The sequence below is a fragment of the Hylobates moloch genome, unplaced genomic scaffold (assembly GCF_009828535.3).
Source record: "Hylobates moloch isolate HMO894 unplaced genomic scaffold, HMol_V3 SCAFFOLD_20, whole genome shotgun sequence".
Lineage (NCBI taxonomy): Eukaryota > Metazoa > Chordata > Mammalia > Primates > Hylobatidae > Hylobates > Hylobates moloch.
In genome coordinates this window covers 17,129,300-17,147,559 of record NW_026652295.1, presented here as the reverse complement: position 1 = coordinate 17,147,559, position 18,260 = coordinate 17,129,300, and the positions used below count along the sequence as shown (strand labels likewise).

Genomic DNA, 18,260 nt, shown 5'->3' with positions numbered 1-18,260 from the left:
TCTTTCAAGTTTACATCCATTGTAAATAATCTGCCTAGTAAATACGTTACGTGTAGATTAGTTAATGGTTTCCATACTAATTTATTTTCTCTTCATTAAAAAATAACAATTTCTTCTTAATTGGGAATAAAAACATTAAGATAGAAGCATTCATTGTCTGGTGGAAAACAGGGGAAGTGGAGAAGGGGAAGCACATATTTCCTGAAACCGACCTATTTGTCAGGCTCGATGAATAATGGCATCATTGATACTGAATCAGGACTCTCAAAGCCGCTCTCAAAACTGGGGGGTAGCAGGGAGAGAGACAGAGGAAGATAAGTGCATGGATTGAGAAAGCAAAAAGAAGCAAGGGCTCTAAATTTTGTGTGGTGTGTCAAAATGTTAAATTCTCAATCATGTCTTGCTATTTATTAAAAGCTATAGGAAGAGCCTCCACGCTCCCACTTTCTGATTTAGAAACACGTAATTCTCTAGTAGGTATAATGGCACTGCAGTGGGTTGGTTGGAGCAGTTGAAGAATATGGGCTCTTAAGTCAGACTTGGTTCAAATCCTGGCTCTAACGCCTTCTATCTGTGTAAGGCCGGGTGAGTTACTGAATCTCACGATCCTTCTGTTTCCTCATATGGTAAATAAGGATACTAATAGTTCTGATCTCATAGGGTTGATTTGAGGACTAAATGACGTATTCATTTAAAGTGCTTAATCTAGTAAGTACCTAGGAAGCACTCCCCTAATGTTTATCATCGTCTTTATTATTGTCTCATTGTGACAGGAGTCAGTACTTTGGAAAGAAAATGCAATGTACTGAGATTTATGACAACTGGTTTTGCCACAAACTGCTAGACCTTGGGCAGGATAATTTCTGTGGGTCTCTGTTCTTCATCTGTGAAAGGAGGAGATACAGCCTGGAATGATCTCAGATCCCCTCCAGCTCTCTAATAAAACATGAATCAGCCATTTTATGTTGGCCACACAGCTGTTCCAGTGGACTTTTCAGAGGCAAATTAAAGGCTTATTTGTTAAGCCATTCACATTGCATTGAATCATGCTTTGAGGTATTTTACATTTTATTATCTATTTATTTATTTTTGAGAGGGAGTCTCGCTCTGTCACCTAGGCTGGAGTGCAGTGGCACGATTTCGGCTCACTGCAACCTCCCGCCTCCTTGGGTTCAAGCGATTCTCCTGCCTCAGCCTCCTGAGTAGCTGGGATTACAGACATGTGCCACCACACCTTGCTAATTTTTGTATTTTTTAGTAGAGACAGGGTTTCACCATGTTGGCCAGGCTGGCCTTGAACTCCTGACCTCAAGTGATCTGCCCGCCAAGTGATCAGCCTCCCAAAGTGCTGGGATTACAGGCATGAGCCACTGCGCCCAGCCAGGAATTATTTTATATTTGAAATATGTTATCTCTTCCTCCTATTACCTTTTGGCTAGGTGGTTGTAATAATGTTTGTCTGGCAGATAATTCTGAAGCAAAAAATTTTTGAAGCAAAAAACCCTGTGTAAGGGCTAATGAAAAAAACAGAAATAACCTGCAGAATTAGATACCTGGAGCATGGCATTTCTACATAAACTAATATGTTCTCCCAAACTTCATATTATACATGCAGATATACACAGATCCACATTTAAGATTATGAAGTTAGTATATTATAGTCAATACTGAAACTTGAAAGCAGTCTTTGTAAATGTTTAAGTCACTGCTGATTGCAATTAAAGCATTCTTGACAATGAATGAATACATTTTTTAACATTTCTAAAATGTGCCATGTTAGTAGGTAATAGTGACTTCCAGTAACTTTGGTTTTTATTTTCTTCCCAGCTCTATAGAAATCTTCATGCCAAAAATGAAAAAAAAAAAAACAGTCTGGTAGTGGCATATCTGGGGTCAGTGTGGATGTGAACATTCCCTGGCCTGAGAGATTCTAAACTGTTGACTCAGAAATTATATAACAGTTCTTGCCATATGGCATGTTGCTCAAATGTGCTGAAGCCATGTGTTTTCGAGCATTGTTAATGCCCTGCAACTCAGGAGAAAGGTTGTACATCTGCCTCTTATTCTGCTAGCATTGCTTTATACTGTGAGGGGACAGAAGAGCACCTCCAATCTGTGGACTAATGCGGTGGGAAGAGCAGCCATGTTTGATTCTGTTCCCATGATGGGGGATTTTATGTGCTCAGAGCTAGAAATGATTTCTGCTTCATATTGCTTAACTAAATATTAACTAACCAGAATCGTAATGAGACAAAACATTTGTGCAGCAAAATTTGCATTCTAAAAGCCAACAGTAGCCAAAATAGAACCAATTTCTTAGCAGAGTTCTACAATATTAATTTGTTCTATCATATTGTATTGGTTCATTATTTTACTATTCAGATCGTCTGTTTGAATGAAGTCTTTTTTCTAGTAGTTAAAAGCAGAGGCTCTGGAGTCAAACTTCTTGGGCTCAAATTCTGCCTCTGCCACTTCCCAACTGTGTGGCTGTAGGCAATAATAACAGCACCTCCTTATTATAAATCTTGTGGGTTGAAATGGGATTATGTGTATGAAGTACTCAGCAAGTGCCTTGCACAGAGGAAACACTCAATAATTGTTAGCTATTGGGTTTAAACCATAAAAGTTTTCCCTATAGTTATGAGCAGCACTAGTAGTTGCTACTTGAACAGTTTGTTAAAGTAGGGATTCATTATAAATGATGCATGCCATTTTAAAAAACATTTATGAAAAAATAGGCCAAATCCTCCCAGATTTTTGTTTTTCTTTTGTGATCTTTTATAAATTATCTCACGCATACTCGATTTGTCATTTCTTTTGGTGATTCACCTTTATCAAGTTGTTCCTAAGCATTCTATTTAGAGTTTTCTTAGAATCAGCAACGCTCTTTTTTGCATTTGTTAATTAAATTATGTAATTACAGAGAAGTACAACTGACATAGAACAGTTTAGGAGCAAATACAACTGACCCTTTTTACAAGCATAACTCAGCTGGTGACAGTCCAGAGAGTAGCCTCCCAGCTGGGGTGATGTAGCATGCAGGGGGCATTTCATAGATGGAAGAGAGAATGTTGGTTAATCCAGAGAATTGGACAAGAATGTCAGTTAAGAAAAATTTTTCTTGTAAAGGGTGCTAAAAAATAAATGAGCTTTGCTATTCTTGTTAAATTTTTTTAAGTGTATATTTATGTGTATGTGTGTGTAAATATATATGTATATATATATGCTGCTTTTTTGTTCTCCCCTTTACTCACCTATTTTTTATCCTATCAAATCCCACTTTCTTCAATACTTCCCTTTCTTTGTCCGCATTTATTCCTTAGGGTATTTGTTGGCATCCAGAAACATCATTTAACTTAATTGTGTTTAGAGGGGTGAATAACAATAGCAATAGACAGTACAACCCTGAGCATTGAATCCGAAGCACTGTGCCGATCCCTCTACAGGCACTAGGTGATAAGACTGTCAAAGCACCCAGTCAGGTAGAAACTATTACTGCCCCCATTTTACAGATAAGAAAACTGAGGTTTAGTGAAGCCCTGCTCCCTATGAGAGCACTGAAAGCATTGGTAAATGTGGATGTTAGTTAATGACATGTATGCTGGTGAAAATTTTATGGATTCTACTCCAGCCTATGGTGCTCCTCTGCTCTCTCATCCTGAAGAGTCATTCAATATGACTCCTAAGGAAGTCATACTGAAGTGCTCTGGCTTAGAACCTAGCCAGGAATACTACTAAAGATACCCTCACTCCTGTCAGAAGTTCTCTAGGATCCTTATATTTGGTTTGGGCTTTGTTTTAACCTCCCCTCAAATACTATAAATATTGTGCAGCCTACAATCCAGAAGAGATGTTGAGTTGGATCTGCTTCTTTATCAGAGAGAGGGGGTGTAAAACACCATCAAATCAGATAGAAATGAAGGTTTACTTTGTCAGCAGTTGTTTTATGGGAAACACCCTCCTATATGACTCCAACACACATTCTCTGTAAGACATTCTTCACAGGTGAGTGGCTTCATATTCTTTCTTCATTCTCGGGACCAGTGCCGAGAGCAGTGGTTGCATGACCTCCTCCTTGGTGAATCAGCCACTTTGTCCAGCAACAAAAAAAGACCATGCTCATGGCCAGCCCCAGTGCTGTTGCTGTGGTGGAAACATCCATCTGGATGAGTCAGCCATGCCATGCTGCAAGCCAGACTTCCAGACTAACACTGATAGCTATTGGATTCTGCAGTGGAAAATGTGTCTGTGGTCTACCTTTACCCTCATGGCCTGGTTTCTTGGGATCCTCTTACCAGGCACCTCAATGGCTAACTTTTCTGTAGTTGATTAAAACTTATATCTAGCAATACCAAGTCAAGCCCTACAGCCTCAGTTTCTTTATCTGGACTCTGTAGTTTTTGGTCATTTAACTTAAACCAGGTTTGAAATCACTACATACAAGAATTTTTGAAAGCTACACTTCCATACACCAAAGATTTTTGAGAAAGGAATTTATTTAAACCTCATCCAAGCTGGGCATTCTTCACCCCTTCAGGTATGTGAGAAGAACCTGTCTGGTCTTGCACTGTCCAGGTGCTCTGATTTGGAGCTGGGCCACCTGCCAAGTCCAGACTCATCAAAATCACTGTGCCTGTCAGCCCTGTTTAGAAGTGGAAAAACACCCTCACAAATGAGTAGGCCCAGGAATTCCAAGTCATAAATAGTGAGCCTAGCCTTTATTTTTTTTTTTTTCCTCTCTCTCTCTACTCTGATTCCAAAGAGAAGAGATAGGGAAAAGAAGGAAAACTGGGGGCTCAGTTTAAACTGATGAAATTATTGATTGTGTTCAAATATTGGATGCTTTTCTATGTAGTTACTTTAGAAAAACAAGAAATACTCTGTGCATATGCCAGGTCTGATCTGTGCATCACCATGCTTGGTGTTTTATTCAGCCAAGGGCCATAGGTGTCTGCCTTGTTTAATGCAGATTTTAAACAAGACAGGGCTTATATCCTCCCATTTCATTCTCTCACTTTCTAGAACACAGCCCACTGTGACTCTTTTATCCTGTGCCTCTTCAGTCATCAGATGTTGGGCATAGGAATGATAGCTGCATTTTTCCTTCCATCCCTGGTTTCTTTCTTGCTATAGAAAGAGATTTGCTTTGGTTACCCATCTCCGAGTACACACACATGGTAGGTTTGAGCCTATTGCTGCTGTTCTAAGTAGGGACAGATTATGCACAAGTGTGGACACCCAAGGGTGTTAGCTTTTCAAAGATCTGTGTCAGGCTGGGTACAGTGATTATAATTCCAGCACTTTGTGAGGCCAAGGTGGGAGGCTCACTTGAGGCTAGGAGCTCAAGATCAGCTCAGACAACATAGCAAGATCTTACCTCTACTAAAAAATAAAAATAAAAAATTAGCCATATGTGGTGGCACACACCTGTAGTCCTAGCTACTCAGGAGGCCGAAACAGGAAGATGCCTTGAATCTCGAGGAGTTAGAGGCTGTAGTGAGCTATAATCACACCACTGCACTCTAGCCTGGTGGAAGAGCAAGACTATCTCTTTCAAGAAAGAAAAAGATTCATATCATTATGTGACTCAGGGTTGAGTGACTCAGGTCTGTGACTTTGCTTGTAGAAATTCCATACAGGAGCTCTCTTTGCTGTTCTGACATTGTGTTATGGGTTACTTTGGGTATGCCTGTGTTTTAAGACTTGTTCACGTGATTATAGAAGGTCTAATCATAAACCCCAGAGGAAATTGGCATTGTGGTCATGGTTATTAACAAGTGAGGTCAGGCTTGCCCTGTGAATTTCCTGCACCAGGCATGCGGAGCTAACATCTGCAGAGTGGCCACTGCCTTTTTGGCATCGGTTCTGCTGAAAAGTCACAGGCCTCTTGGGTTTGACAATGTTATGGCTCTGCTCGGATTGTCTGGGATAGAAACAAATACTCATAGAGCCTCCTGTTTCCCACGGGACTTACAAACCTTCGCTTATGGGCTGGTGTGCTTTCCCCTAGACAAATAGTACCTCATTCTATTTGAGTGTAAACTGTAGTCAGAAAACGTTTAGGGTGGAGATATTGCGTCTTTTATGGGATCCACCCATGCACTGTTTGAATTCCCTGATTCCCACCACTCAGCATAAACAGCGCCTTTTTTCATGAACTGAGGTTCAAAAAGCAGTTGGCAAGTCGTCTTTTCCTATGCTGAGAAAAGGGACTGTTGTGTTTTAAAAATAGAAGTGAACAAAGCAAAAACAAAACAAAACAAAACAGAAACAAAAAACCTTCAGTCTTTTGGATAAACTAGGGTCTCTTTAAGAGACCATATGAGGGTTCTTGGTATTTCATATTTTCTATTGCAGAGTGAAGTGTAGCCATCATCTGTGTTTCACCGAGAGCTGATTGCAAGAGAGGACAGAGACTGTATCAAGAGTCATATTGCCTTTTAGGCCTTGGTTGACAATTTGGCCTTTTTTGTAGTTGTTTTTACTATTCCAGTGGTGCCTTGAAGGTCACCGAACCAAAGAACTGGTTAAGTATAACTCCGGCCAGGGGTTCACATAGCTGAAAAGGCACCAGAAGGGCAGAATAGGGGGAACTCTAGAACCTGTCCCACTCACAGTTTTGCTGATACAGTTTTTTATATTGGGTGTTTTTTTTTCCCTGTACCCTTCTATCTCAGTGTTAAAAAAAAAAAAAAAAGTATTTTTCTTATAATAGACAATATGGATTAGCATACCCTGGCCCAAATAATGATACTGTTCCTTCATCTCATCATGTCCATGCACACACGAACACACACCCCACCCTTTCTGTCCCCCACCCCCTTACATGTGAGAGTCACCACCATCATTTTTGGTCAGTAATATTTTTTAAATGGGACCTCTGTGGGAGCTAGAAAAATAGTGATAATTGGCTCCTTTCAGAAATCTTTCTAAGAACAAGTATCTTTTCTTTTTAATGTTTTGTTTTAAGAGATAGGGTCTTGCTCTGTCGTTCAGGCTGGAGTGCAGTGGCACGGTCATGGCTTACTCTAGCCTCAACCTCCTAGGCTCAAACAATCCTCCACCGCCATGCCTGGCTAATTTTGTATTTTTTTTTTTTTTTGAGACGGAGTCTCGCTCTGTCACCTGGGCTGGAGTGCAGTGGTGCGATCTTGGCTCACTGCAAGCTTCACCTCCCGGGTTCACGCCGTTCTCCTGCCTCAGCCTCCCGAGTAGCTGGGACTACAGGTGCCCGCCACCATGCCCAGCTAATTTTTTATATTTTTAGTAGAGACGGGGTTTCACCATGTTAGCCAGGTTGGTCTCAATCTCCTGACCTCGTGATCTGCCCGCCTCGGCCTCCCAAAGTGCTGGGATTACAGGCATGAGCCACCATGCCCGGCCCATGCCTGTCTAATTTTTTATTTTTTGTAGAGATGGGAGTCTCACTATTTTGCCTGGGCTGGTCTTGAGCTCCTGTCCTCAAGAGATCCTCCCACCTCAGCCTCCCGAAGTGTTGGAATTACAGGCATGAGCCACCACACCTGACCTTTTTTCTTTTATCTTTGAAATTGGATTATGCCACAAAATTGTTGCAAAAATGAAGGAGCCATCTGAAGGAAAAATAACTAGATAATTACTTTTTCTTTGCAGTAAAATGAATTATAGTTGATTAAAGACTTAAGAGATGATAATAATAGATAATAACCAAAATATATTCTAGATTTATACTGGCCACGTACTATGGTAAGTGCTTTACCTATATTGGTTTATTAAACCATCCCAGTAGCCCACTTAGGTATCAACTATTAGTCTTATTTTACCGATAAACTGGGAACCTTCCCAGTGTCACGTAACTGGTAAGGAGTAAAACTCAGGTTTGAAAGTCAAATTGTTGAAAACAGTGGTGGTGCGCATCTCTAATCCCAGTTGCTTGGGAGGCTGATGCAGGAGGATTACCTGAGCCCAGTCATTTGAAGCTGCCACGAGCTATGATCCTGCCACCACACTCCAGCCTGGACACAAAGCGAGATCCTGTCTCCAAAATAAATGAAATAAATAATAACAAAAACAAAACTGGAAGAAAATATGGGTGAGTTCTATATCACTTGGGGATGGAAAAGGATTTGTGAGGCATAACACATATCATAGGCAGAAATCATGAAGGAAAAGAGAAAAGATTTAAATATGAAAGACCAGAAGCTTTTGTATGACCAAGAATAATGTAAGACCGATAGGCAAATGACAGACTGGGAAAAAATATTTATAACATGTAAGATAGACCAATGGTTAATATCCTCAATATATAATGAGGATTTTAAAATTCATGAGAAGAAAAGCAATGGCTAGCCCAAGGACTTAAATAGTCAACTTACTAAAGTGTTAATACAAATAAGCAATAAATAGAAGAAAAATTATCCAAACAAGAGGCTTTTTTTTCCTACTGACTCAGTCAGAACTAAGAATGATCATAGGGATTGTTGTTGAGAGTGTTGAAAGTAGAGACTCATGCATTTTTAGAGAACTTGGAGATTTGATTTTTTGAAGTTTTGCCTAGTAAAGTCAATAGGAAACTGCACAGAGGTAAACATGGAAGAATAAATATTGCAGAAAAATAAAAGGAAATAATCTAAATATCCATAGTAGGTAACTGATTGCATCCATTATTCATGCAATGGAAAGCTGAGCTCCTGTTAAAAATGCTAATGTTGATGTATATTTGTAGAGATGGGAAAATGTTCATTATTTCTTGTCTTAAAACAGAATGCATTGTCTTTGAGACACAAAGCCATAGTAATAAAATGTATTCCAGTCTCTCTAGACTCCAATCTTGCATAAATTTGTAAAAATACATGGAGAATGAAAAATTTTTTCAGAAACGTAGTATACTCGTTTTCAATTTTTTATGTTGTTTTTCTCAGATTTTTTTCTTTTCCAATTATGAATAAAACTTTACTAAATATGATACATTTGAATTATATTCTATCTGCCAAAAATAACTAACTAAAACAAGTTGACTGTATTTGAAATCACATGTATATATTTAGTGGAAATCAGAGAGACTAGTTTTTATTTTTTTGTCACATATATTTTGTTGTAATGGCCAGGAGGATGCTGTGGGTATTAGTAAAAATGTGATTTGTAATTTTTATCAAAATTACCTTATGAGTACCTACATAGTGTGTTGACGCATTTATTCATACCCCATTGGCTTATTTAACAAAGGCCTACTATAGTCTTATGGGATTCATTAGAATTTCAAAAACAGTCATACTTTGACCGAAGTGTAAACTAATACAATTAAACATTTATTTTTAAGTTCAAAGAATTTTTTTTTTTTTTTTTTTTTTGAGACAGAGTCTCACTTTGTCACTCAGGCTGGACTACAACAGCCTTCTGATAACTTATTGTCACTGATGAGGGAAGAGGCTCCTAATGTAAAATACATTTTTCTGAGAACAGCAATATCAACACAGGAATAATTCAGTGAATACAAATGCCTATTGTGTGCCAGGCATTCTACTAAGATGCAGCAATTACTGTTTTCACAATCTGGCAGTAAAGGTGAACATGAAAAAAAAATTGTGCCAGCCAGGCACAGTGTCTCACGCCTGTAATCTCAGCACTTTGGGAGGCCAAGGAGCGCAGATCACCTCAGGTCAGGAGTTCGAGACCAGCCTGGCCAACATGGTGAAACCCCATGTCTACTAAAAATACAAAAATTAGCTGGGCTTGGTGGTGGGCCCCTATAATCCCAGCTACTCAGGAGGCGGAGGCAGGAGAATCACTTGAACGCGGGAGGCGGAGGTTGCAGTGAGCCGAGATCGTGCCATTGCACTCCAGCTTGGGTGACAGGGCAAGACTCATCTCAAAAAAACAAACACAAAACAAAACAAAAAAACAAAATATTTAAAGTACATTGCCAACAGGACAGTTGATAAAAATTATCTTTTCTTTTCCTTAGTAGCATAAATAATAAAAGAATACAAGTTTAATAGGTTAAATCATGTCCTGTTTAGTGTTTGCAACAATTTGGTCAAACACTAAACTGAAATTTACTCCTTTTTTTTTTTTTTTTTACATTTTTTGTAGAAACAGAGTCTCACTTTGTTGGCCAGGCTGGTCTTGAACTCCTCTCCTCAAGCCACCCTCCCACCTCGGCCTCCCAGAGTGCTGAGATTACAGGTGTGAGCCACCATGCTCGGCCTACTCTTGTATTTTTATATGCTGGGGAGTTATTTGATCATTTCATTTATTTTTCATGCAATTTTAGTATACACATCCTGGTAGTTTATTTCATTTACATCATAAACCTATTTCATACAGCTATATAGCAGTCATCCTTGTTTTTCCAACTAACAATCTTTAGTTTAAAAGGCCATTCCTACCAAGGAAAAAGACACATTGTGATTTACTCTTGAAAGAACCTAGGAAAATAATTCCTCCTAATTCCAGTGTATTCAGCATCAAGAGCAGAAACCAGAAGTACCACATTTTACTACCTGATATGGGAATAGATATACTATATATTAACTTTAGGCTCTAGGAAGCCATAATAAAATCTCTTTGACCACAGTACTTCTCTGCATTGAATCCTTTCATCAACTCAAGCTGTTGGGATTTTTTTCAAGTTAACTAAATATGAATTGAAATCATGAACTATGGTCACGTTGCTTGACTTAGCCAACTCTTGAGGTCTCTTGTCCCCACCCTCACCCCCCTCCCTTCCTGGGGGCTGGTTAACCAGTGTGGAAGATCAAACAAGATTGCTCCATTCAGCTGTTTGTGCCAAGAATGTATTGCTTTTAGAATGCCTTCAAATGGCACTTAGGTCTGGCTGAGGACCACAAGCAATCCTAATAAGCCTGGGCACAGGCTGGATTTAATTCTGGTTCTTCTCTGCTATAGGCCTTGGCTCCAGATTTAAGGCCTAACTTTTAGCACGGGGCTTGGGAACATACGTGGAATAAGGAAGGTCCTTTGAGAAAACATGAGAATACATATTAATATGTATGAAAGATCACACACCAGAGTGGACCACCAGAGTGGTCAGGTATTTTCTTCGTGAGCACAAGACTATCATACTTGACTATAACATAAAAGCAATTTGTGAAGCAGATAATAATTTTGATTATACCTTATTCTTCTCTGAATATACACGTATTTGCATACGGATCTTAAGGTACGCTTCACAACAGACCTGGGTGTTTAGAAAAGCTTCTTCTGATTACACCCATTTTTAAAAATCCACATATTCCACCAGCTTGTTTGGTGGAAGTTATCAAACATCTATGCTAGATGGTAGAAGTTAGCAATAGAGAAATAAAGTTATATAAATTTGGTATATTTTTTCCCAATCCATTTTTTACACTTTAGCATTCGTAGATCTCTCTCTCTCTCACACACACACACACAAACACACACACACACACAACTATTTGACATAAGGTTTTACATTATATGTACAGTTCTGAACATGGCTTTTTTTTCACTTAACAATGTTTTTTTATTCGAGCATTATTTACACATAGATGTGGGCGTTGGGGGTTTATTGTTTTTAAAAAATGTTATGTAGTATATCCCATCATATAAAACAGCCACACTTTACTTACTTTCATACTTATGGGCATTTAACTTGATTCCCATTTACAGTATTATGAATAACACTGCCATGAACATCCTTCACAGGGTCCTTTTTGGGAATGCGTTTCTAGATAGATGCTTCACAGTGGGTCAGACAGTGTAGGCATATTCCCTTTTATAGATGCTGTCAAGTTTTCCTTCAGAATGTCTGTATGCGTTTATTCTCCCCCCATATGCAGCTTATGAAAACACCTATTTCCTCAATGCAGCAATATTTGATGTTGTCAGAATTTTATTTTTTGCCAGCCTAATGGTTGCAAATTGTATTGGTCTGTTTTCACACTGCTGTAAAGAACTACATGAGGCAGGGTAATTTGTAAAGAAAGGAGGTTAATTGACTCACAGTTCCGTATGACTGGGGAGGCCTCGGGAAACTTAGAATCATGGTGGAAGGTGAAGGAGAAGGAAGGCACGCCTTACATGGCAGTGAGAGAGAGAGAAAAGAACTCAAAGGAAGCCACACACTTTTAAACCATCAGATCTTGTGAGAACTCACTATCATGAGAACAGCATAAGGAAAACCACCCCCATGATCCAATCATCTCCCAACAGGTCCCTCCCTTGACACGTGGGGATTACAATTCGAGATGAGATTTGGGTGGGGACACAGAACTAAACACATATCACAAATACTATCTCGTTTTGTGTTGAAACACTTTTAAGAGTCTCATCCTGCAATCATCATATATCATAGTATAATAAGTGACTCCTAAAATCAGATATAAATTTCCATAAAAGAAAAACATAAAACCAAAAGCTTATGTTGTGTTACATTATTTTCAAATGTAAAAGGAACTATCATGTAAGATAAAAATGTTAAATTGACTCATTCTTTCAACATTTATTAAGCATTTTGTACTAGGCTCTAGGATCATGAAGATAAGCAGGTTATAGTTTTGGGCATCAGGGAACTGTCATTCCAGTGGAGGAAACGGGTACTTAAACTAGTAGTTTCTGCAAATGCTGTAACAGTGAATGTTCTAAGGACTATAAGAAGACAGGAAGGAGAATATAAGTCTAATTGTCTTAGTGACACAGAATGAATATTAGAAAATCACCAAATTCAAAGGGTAGCAAATGCTGTCCTTTTATATGTTTAAAACAGGTTGTCACTCATTTACTCTTCAGCCCCGCTCTGCCATAGTATAGTACACGACACAATGCCCCCAAGAGCTGCAGTGTGATACAGAGAGATTCACGAAAGAGAACTTGTCCCCCACTCCCCCTGTGGGGACACAGGTGACGGGTGCCTGTGAATCTACAAACAGCAGCTGAAGTTGTCAATCCATCCTCAGCAACTAACGGTTTTTCAGCACTTGGCATGTACAAAACACCAAGCTAGGTGCCAAGGGGGGTACCAAGGTGTGTATAACATGGTCTTGTTCAGTGGCAGTTCAGAATCTAGCTGGGGAGGTAAGGCAATTCATGTTTAATGACATTGTAGATACTTAGTCATAAGAAAAAACAACAAAATTTGAATGCTGCTTCCATATGGCCCACTCACAATGGAAAGACAACTTTAATATCTAGAGAGGTGTCTTAGAGGGAAACAGTGTATCCAGGTACTGAGCTGTAGTTTAGAAGTGTGGATGAAATTGCATATATCAAGCTCTTAATACACAGCCCTGTACTTAGTAGGCACTTGGTACACTTTTAACATTTTTTTGAATTGACATGATATTGTTATTGATACAAATATGTCAGGAAAAATTATTCTTTTTATTAGTTTTTAATATTTGTCTTGTTTTTTAGGTCAAGAAGTAGTTTTCAAGTGCCTTGGGGAAGGAATTCTTGAAAAAGCCTTTCAGGGGTATAATGCGTGCATTTTTGCATATGGACAGACAGGTAAGAAGCTGCTTTTATAGTCCAGATGTGGGGGATCATGCCTATAATCCCAGCACTTGGTGAGGCTGGGGTGGGAGGATCTCCTGAGCCTAGGAGTTTGAGACCAGCCTGGGCAACATAGTAAGACCCGTCTTTACAAAAACTAAAAACATTAGCCCAGCGTGGTGGCACACCTGTAGTCCCAGCTTCTTGGGAGACTGAGGTGGGAGGATGGCTTGAGCCCAGGAGTTTGAGACCATAATGAGCCATGATCACACCACTGCACTCCAGCCTGAGCAACAGGGTTTGAGGCTGAGTTGGCCACTTTTCTGCTCTGTTACCGTGGCCAGTATATGGGGAAACCTTGTATGGTTGAAGCATTGCATTTTGCTTCCTCCTCTACCTGTTCTTCTTTTTGCTTGCTATTCTCCAGGTTCGGGAAAATCCTTTTCCATGATGGGCCATGCTGAGCAGCTGGGCCTTATTCCAAGGCTCTGCTGTGCTTTATTTAAAAGGATCTCTTTGGAGCAAAATGAGTCACAGACCTTTAAAGTTGAAGTGTCCTATATGGAAATTTATAATGAGAAAGTTCGGGATCTTTTAGACCCCAAAGGGTAAGTTAGTGGTCAAGATTAAGTGTGTTAATAGGGGGACATAATTTTAAATGATTCTAAAGTTAAAATTGGAAGTGAATATAAGTATTTAAGCTCTTGGTGACTACACTAGTTTTCATTCATTTACAGAGAAATCATCAGCTTCTCAAAGCCTGTTGGTATACCCAGTGTTTATCCTACATTAATGTATAAAGTTGCCTATGTATGCCCTTTGAAAAGATGTTTTTACTATTGGTATTATTTTTTTGCCACCATGAACTATTCATAAAAATTGAGTTAGGAATAGCACATTGGTTCTTCCATTTACATTGGAAAATGGCACTGACGTGTTAAAGGTCAAAGGGTTAAAGGATTGAAACATCCCAGCCAAGGCAAGCAATGCCCTTCCCTGGCTGTGCATTGGAATCGTGGGGAACATTTTAAGCATCCACTTGGCTGATACCCACCCATAGAGACTGTATTCAGTAGACCCAGGGTGAAACCCAGGGATCTATATTTTTTTTAACTAGGTGATTTAAAAATATATTTATTTGATTCATAGAGGAAGGGGGACCATTTACTTTTTTTCAATTAAAAAATTCGGGGCCGGTACAGTGGCTCATACCTGTAATCCCAGCACTTTGGGAGGCCAAGGTGGGCGGATCACCTGAGGTCAGTAGTTCGAGACCAGCCTGACCAACATGACAAAATCCCATCTCTACTAAAAATACAAAAATTACCCGGGTGTGGTGATGGGCATTTGTAATCCCAGCTTCTTGGGAGGCTGAAGCAGGAGAATCACTTGAACCTAGGAGGCAGAGGTTGCAGTGAGTTGAGATCGCTCCACTGTACTCCAGTCTGGGGAACAGAGGGAGACGCTTTCTCAAAAAAAAAAAAAAAAAATTGTACTGATTTAAAAATAATATCTATTTATGGAAAATTTGAAAAATAGGTAAAGTATAAGAAGAAATAAAAATGACCTATAATCTCACCATTCAAAAATAATCCCTAAGGACAGGCATGGTGGCTCATGCCTGTAATCCCAACATTTTGGGAGGCCAAGGTGGGTGGATCACTTGAGGTCAGGAGTTCGAGACCAGCCTGGTCAACATGGTGAAACACCATCTCTACTAAGATACAAAAACTAGCTGGGCGTGGTGCTGGGCACCTGTAATCCCAGCTACTCAGGTGGCTGAGGCAGGAGAATTGCTTGAACCCAGGAGACAGAGGTTGCGGTGAGCCAAGATTGTGCCACTGCATTCCAGCCTGGGCAATAGAGTGAGACTGCTTCTCAAAATAATAACCACTGTTACTACTTTGGTGCATTTTGACCAAAATTATGAGTGACAAGGAAGTGACCCAGTCAAAGAAAATGTTTATATTTACTCTTAAGAAGCTATTAATAAAAAAAAAAGAAGCTATTAACTATTTAATACATACAAAAGAACATTTATAACACCTGTAAGGCATAAAGAGTAATAAAAACAACTGCCTACCTACATTGGCTTAATAAATGGAACGTGACTTAGTCAAAAGTACTCTAGCTAAAATTAAATAAATAAATAAATAAATAAATAAATAAATAAATAAATGGAACATGACCAATAATTGTGAAGCTCACTATATGTTCCTCTTGGATCCATTTTCTACCCCTCCCCAAGGTAACTACTATTGTGAATTTTGTGTTTAGCGTTCTCTTCCTCTTCTTTAGAATTTACAAGTAATTTTGCATAATTTTTAACTTTGTATGACATCATAATATATGTGTTTTTTGGTGATTTGTTCCCCCCACCGTGATTCATTTATATATGAAGTGCTAATGCATTTGTACTGTTGTCTAGCATTTCATTGCATGATTATATCAATAATTCATCACTTTCTCTGTCTTTTGTGTGGTTCCTGCTTTTATCAATACAGTGCTGCTCTGAAGCATTGTTATACAGGTTTCCTGGTGTACAGGTGCGGGAGTTTCTAGGTAACACATCTAGGGGTGGAATTGTAAGTCACAAAATACTGAATCTCCAATTTTATTCAATAGCGCAAACTGTTATCCAAAGTGGTTGTACCAATTTCTACTCCCACCAGTAGTGCACAAGAATTTCAGATACTGGACACCATCACAGGCACTTGATAGAATACTAGGTTTGCTTTTTCTTGCTGCCGAATAGCATTATAGAATCTCTGGCAAGCAGAGTAAGCTGCGTACTGGATCGTGTGCATCTAAGTAGCTCATTGTCACATTGAATTCTTCGTCTTTAAAATAAAGGTGGTAAAGCCTACTTTGTAGGGATGTTATGAAATTAAACAGCATAACTGAAAAGTGCTTCAGGGAACAGTGCCAGGACTTTGGGATGCATTCAGTGATGCTTCTTTGCTCCTTTTTCCCATATATTGGTGATGCTAAGCAATGACTCTTAATTTGAAAGATGATTAATATGTGATGCCCTGAAAAAGATGGCATACACATTGCCATCTTTTGATAAACTGTTCAAATGGGTTCCAAACCAGGTTTATCATTTAAAAATTCGAAAGAGCTTCAAAATTTTCATTAGCAGAACCAATTCTAAATATAGTACAAACATCAGTAATTATAAACAAACTCTGTACTATAATCTCACTTTCTGTGTAAAATAGTGTAAGCATAGAAGTAGCATAAACCAATGCAGACTTGAAGTAAAGTTTAAACATTTTAATACTGTCTACTACTAATTCAAAAATTTTGACCGGGCTGTGGTGGCTCACATCTGCAGTCCCAGCATTTTGGGAGGCTGAGGCTGGAGGATTGCTTGAGCCTAGAAATTCAGGACCAGCTTGGGCACAATAGTGAAACCACATCTCTGCAAAAAATATAAAAATTAGCCAGGCATAGTGGCATGGGCCTGTAGTCCCAGCTACGTGGGTGGCTGAGGTGGGAGAATCACCTGGGCGGGAGGTCGAGGCTGTAGTAAGCCAGGGTCATGCTACTGCACTCTAGCCTGGGTGACAGAGTGAGACCCTGTCTCAAAAAATAAACACCATTTTAAGACATTATCTGCTGAGAATATGCTTATTTATGAAATAGCCTAAAGGTTAATTTGATCTGGCATGTTTTTTGGTTCCCTTTTCCCCCAACCTTCCCCAAAGTATAACTGACAGCCTAACCCAGTAAGGTTTGTGACTAGAGATAGCATGTTTAAAATAGTAACATACTTTAAATAGAAGTCAGAGCATAAAACACATTTCTCATGTGAAATATTGTTTTGCTAATCCAAATAAAGTAGCTTTCAGATTTGTTGGGGGGAGGAGTCATTTAAAAATTCTTTTGAAATTGTCATCTTAGTTACCGTGTACTTAAAAAGAAAGAAAAGCTTCCAGCTTTGGTCTGATTCATTTATTCCTTTTTCCTCCCTCCCACAGGAGTAGACAGTCTCTTAAAGTTCGAGAACATAAAGTTTTGGGGCCATATGTAGATGGTTTATCTCAACTAGCTGTCACTAGTTTTGAGGTAAGTCATTTTTTTTAATGTGATTAAAAGCTGACTATAAATCAAAGTATGTAAGTGATACTGAATATATTTTATGTGGATGCTTTATAGCACAATGATGCTACTCAGGGCCTCAGAAACGCAGTATCAGCACACCACAAACAGAGAGGAAAAGGGCTTTTAATCACACTCTTCAAGTTGCTTTGTTGTGAAGGTTTTACAGTGTGGCCGGAAGGCCCAGTGTTTTCAGGTTGCTGCATATTTTCACTAATACTACTCTGTTAAAACTGTTCTCCCAATGATACCAGTGACATCCTTCTAGACATGTGGTATTCTAAATAGTATTTGGCAGTTAGTACAGCCCTTTCTTTTTGGCAGAGTCTCCTGCCTTGGTTTCTGTCACTTCTGGCTCTCCTGTTTTTCTGAATCACTCGTCTTGCAATTGACCGGCCTGTTTTACTTTATTTACTCTTTGACTTATATGCCTTGTTAAGATCTGACTCAAGATTCTGCTTCTATTTCTATAGTGATTGCTCTGGAAATCTCATAACACAAACTGCTATCTCTGTTGCTAAAGAATGTAAATGAATGAGTGAATGCACGAAGGAACAAGCAAATCCCTGTACTTACTTTGTGCTGTTTGTGGGATGTGGCTGGCCCATTATCACCCCAGACTTAGTATGGCTAAAACTAATCTGTACAGTGATTCTCTCCAGCCATTTAAATCAAGATATATATAGAATTGCTCTAATCAGAAA

The 18,260-nt window shown here is 39.1% G+C and overlaps 1 protein-coding gene across 6 annotated transcripts in view; it reads left to right on the top strand.

Annotated features, from left to right (window-relative positions):
* The window catches only part of KIF13A (kinesin family member 13A), a 238,511-nt gene that overhangs the window by 127,502 nt on the left and 92,749 nt on the right, over positions 1 to 18,260 (top strand). For all 6 annotated transcript variants that reach the window (XM_032140355.2, XM_058432204.1, XM_032140352.2 and 3 more), the window contains exons 5-7: positions 13,375 to 13,467; positions 13,880 to 14,060; positions 17,436 to 17,523. In XM_032140355.2, coding sequence (XP_031996246.1) covers positions 13,375 to 13,467; positions 13,880 to 14,060; positions 17,436 to 17,523 — 362 coding nt within the window. The remainder of the gene's footprint in view (positions 1 to 13,374; positions 13,468 to 13,879; positions 14,061 to 17,435; positions 17,524 to 18,260) is intronic.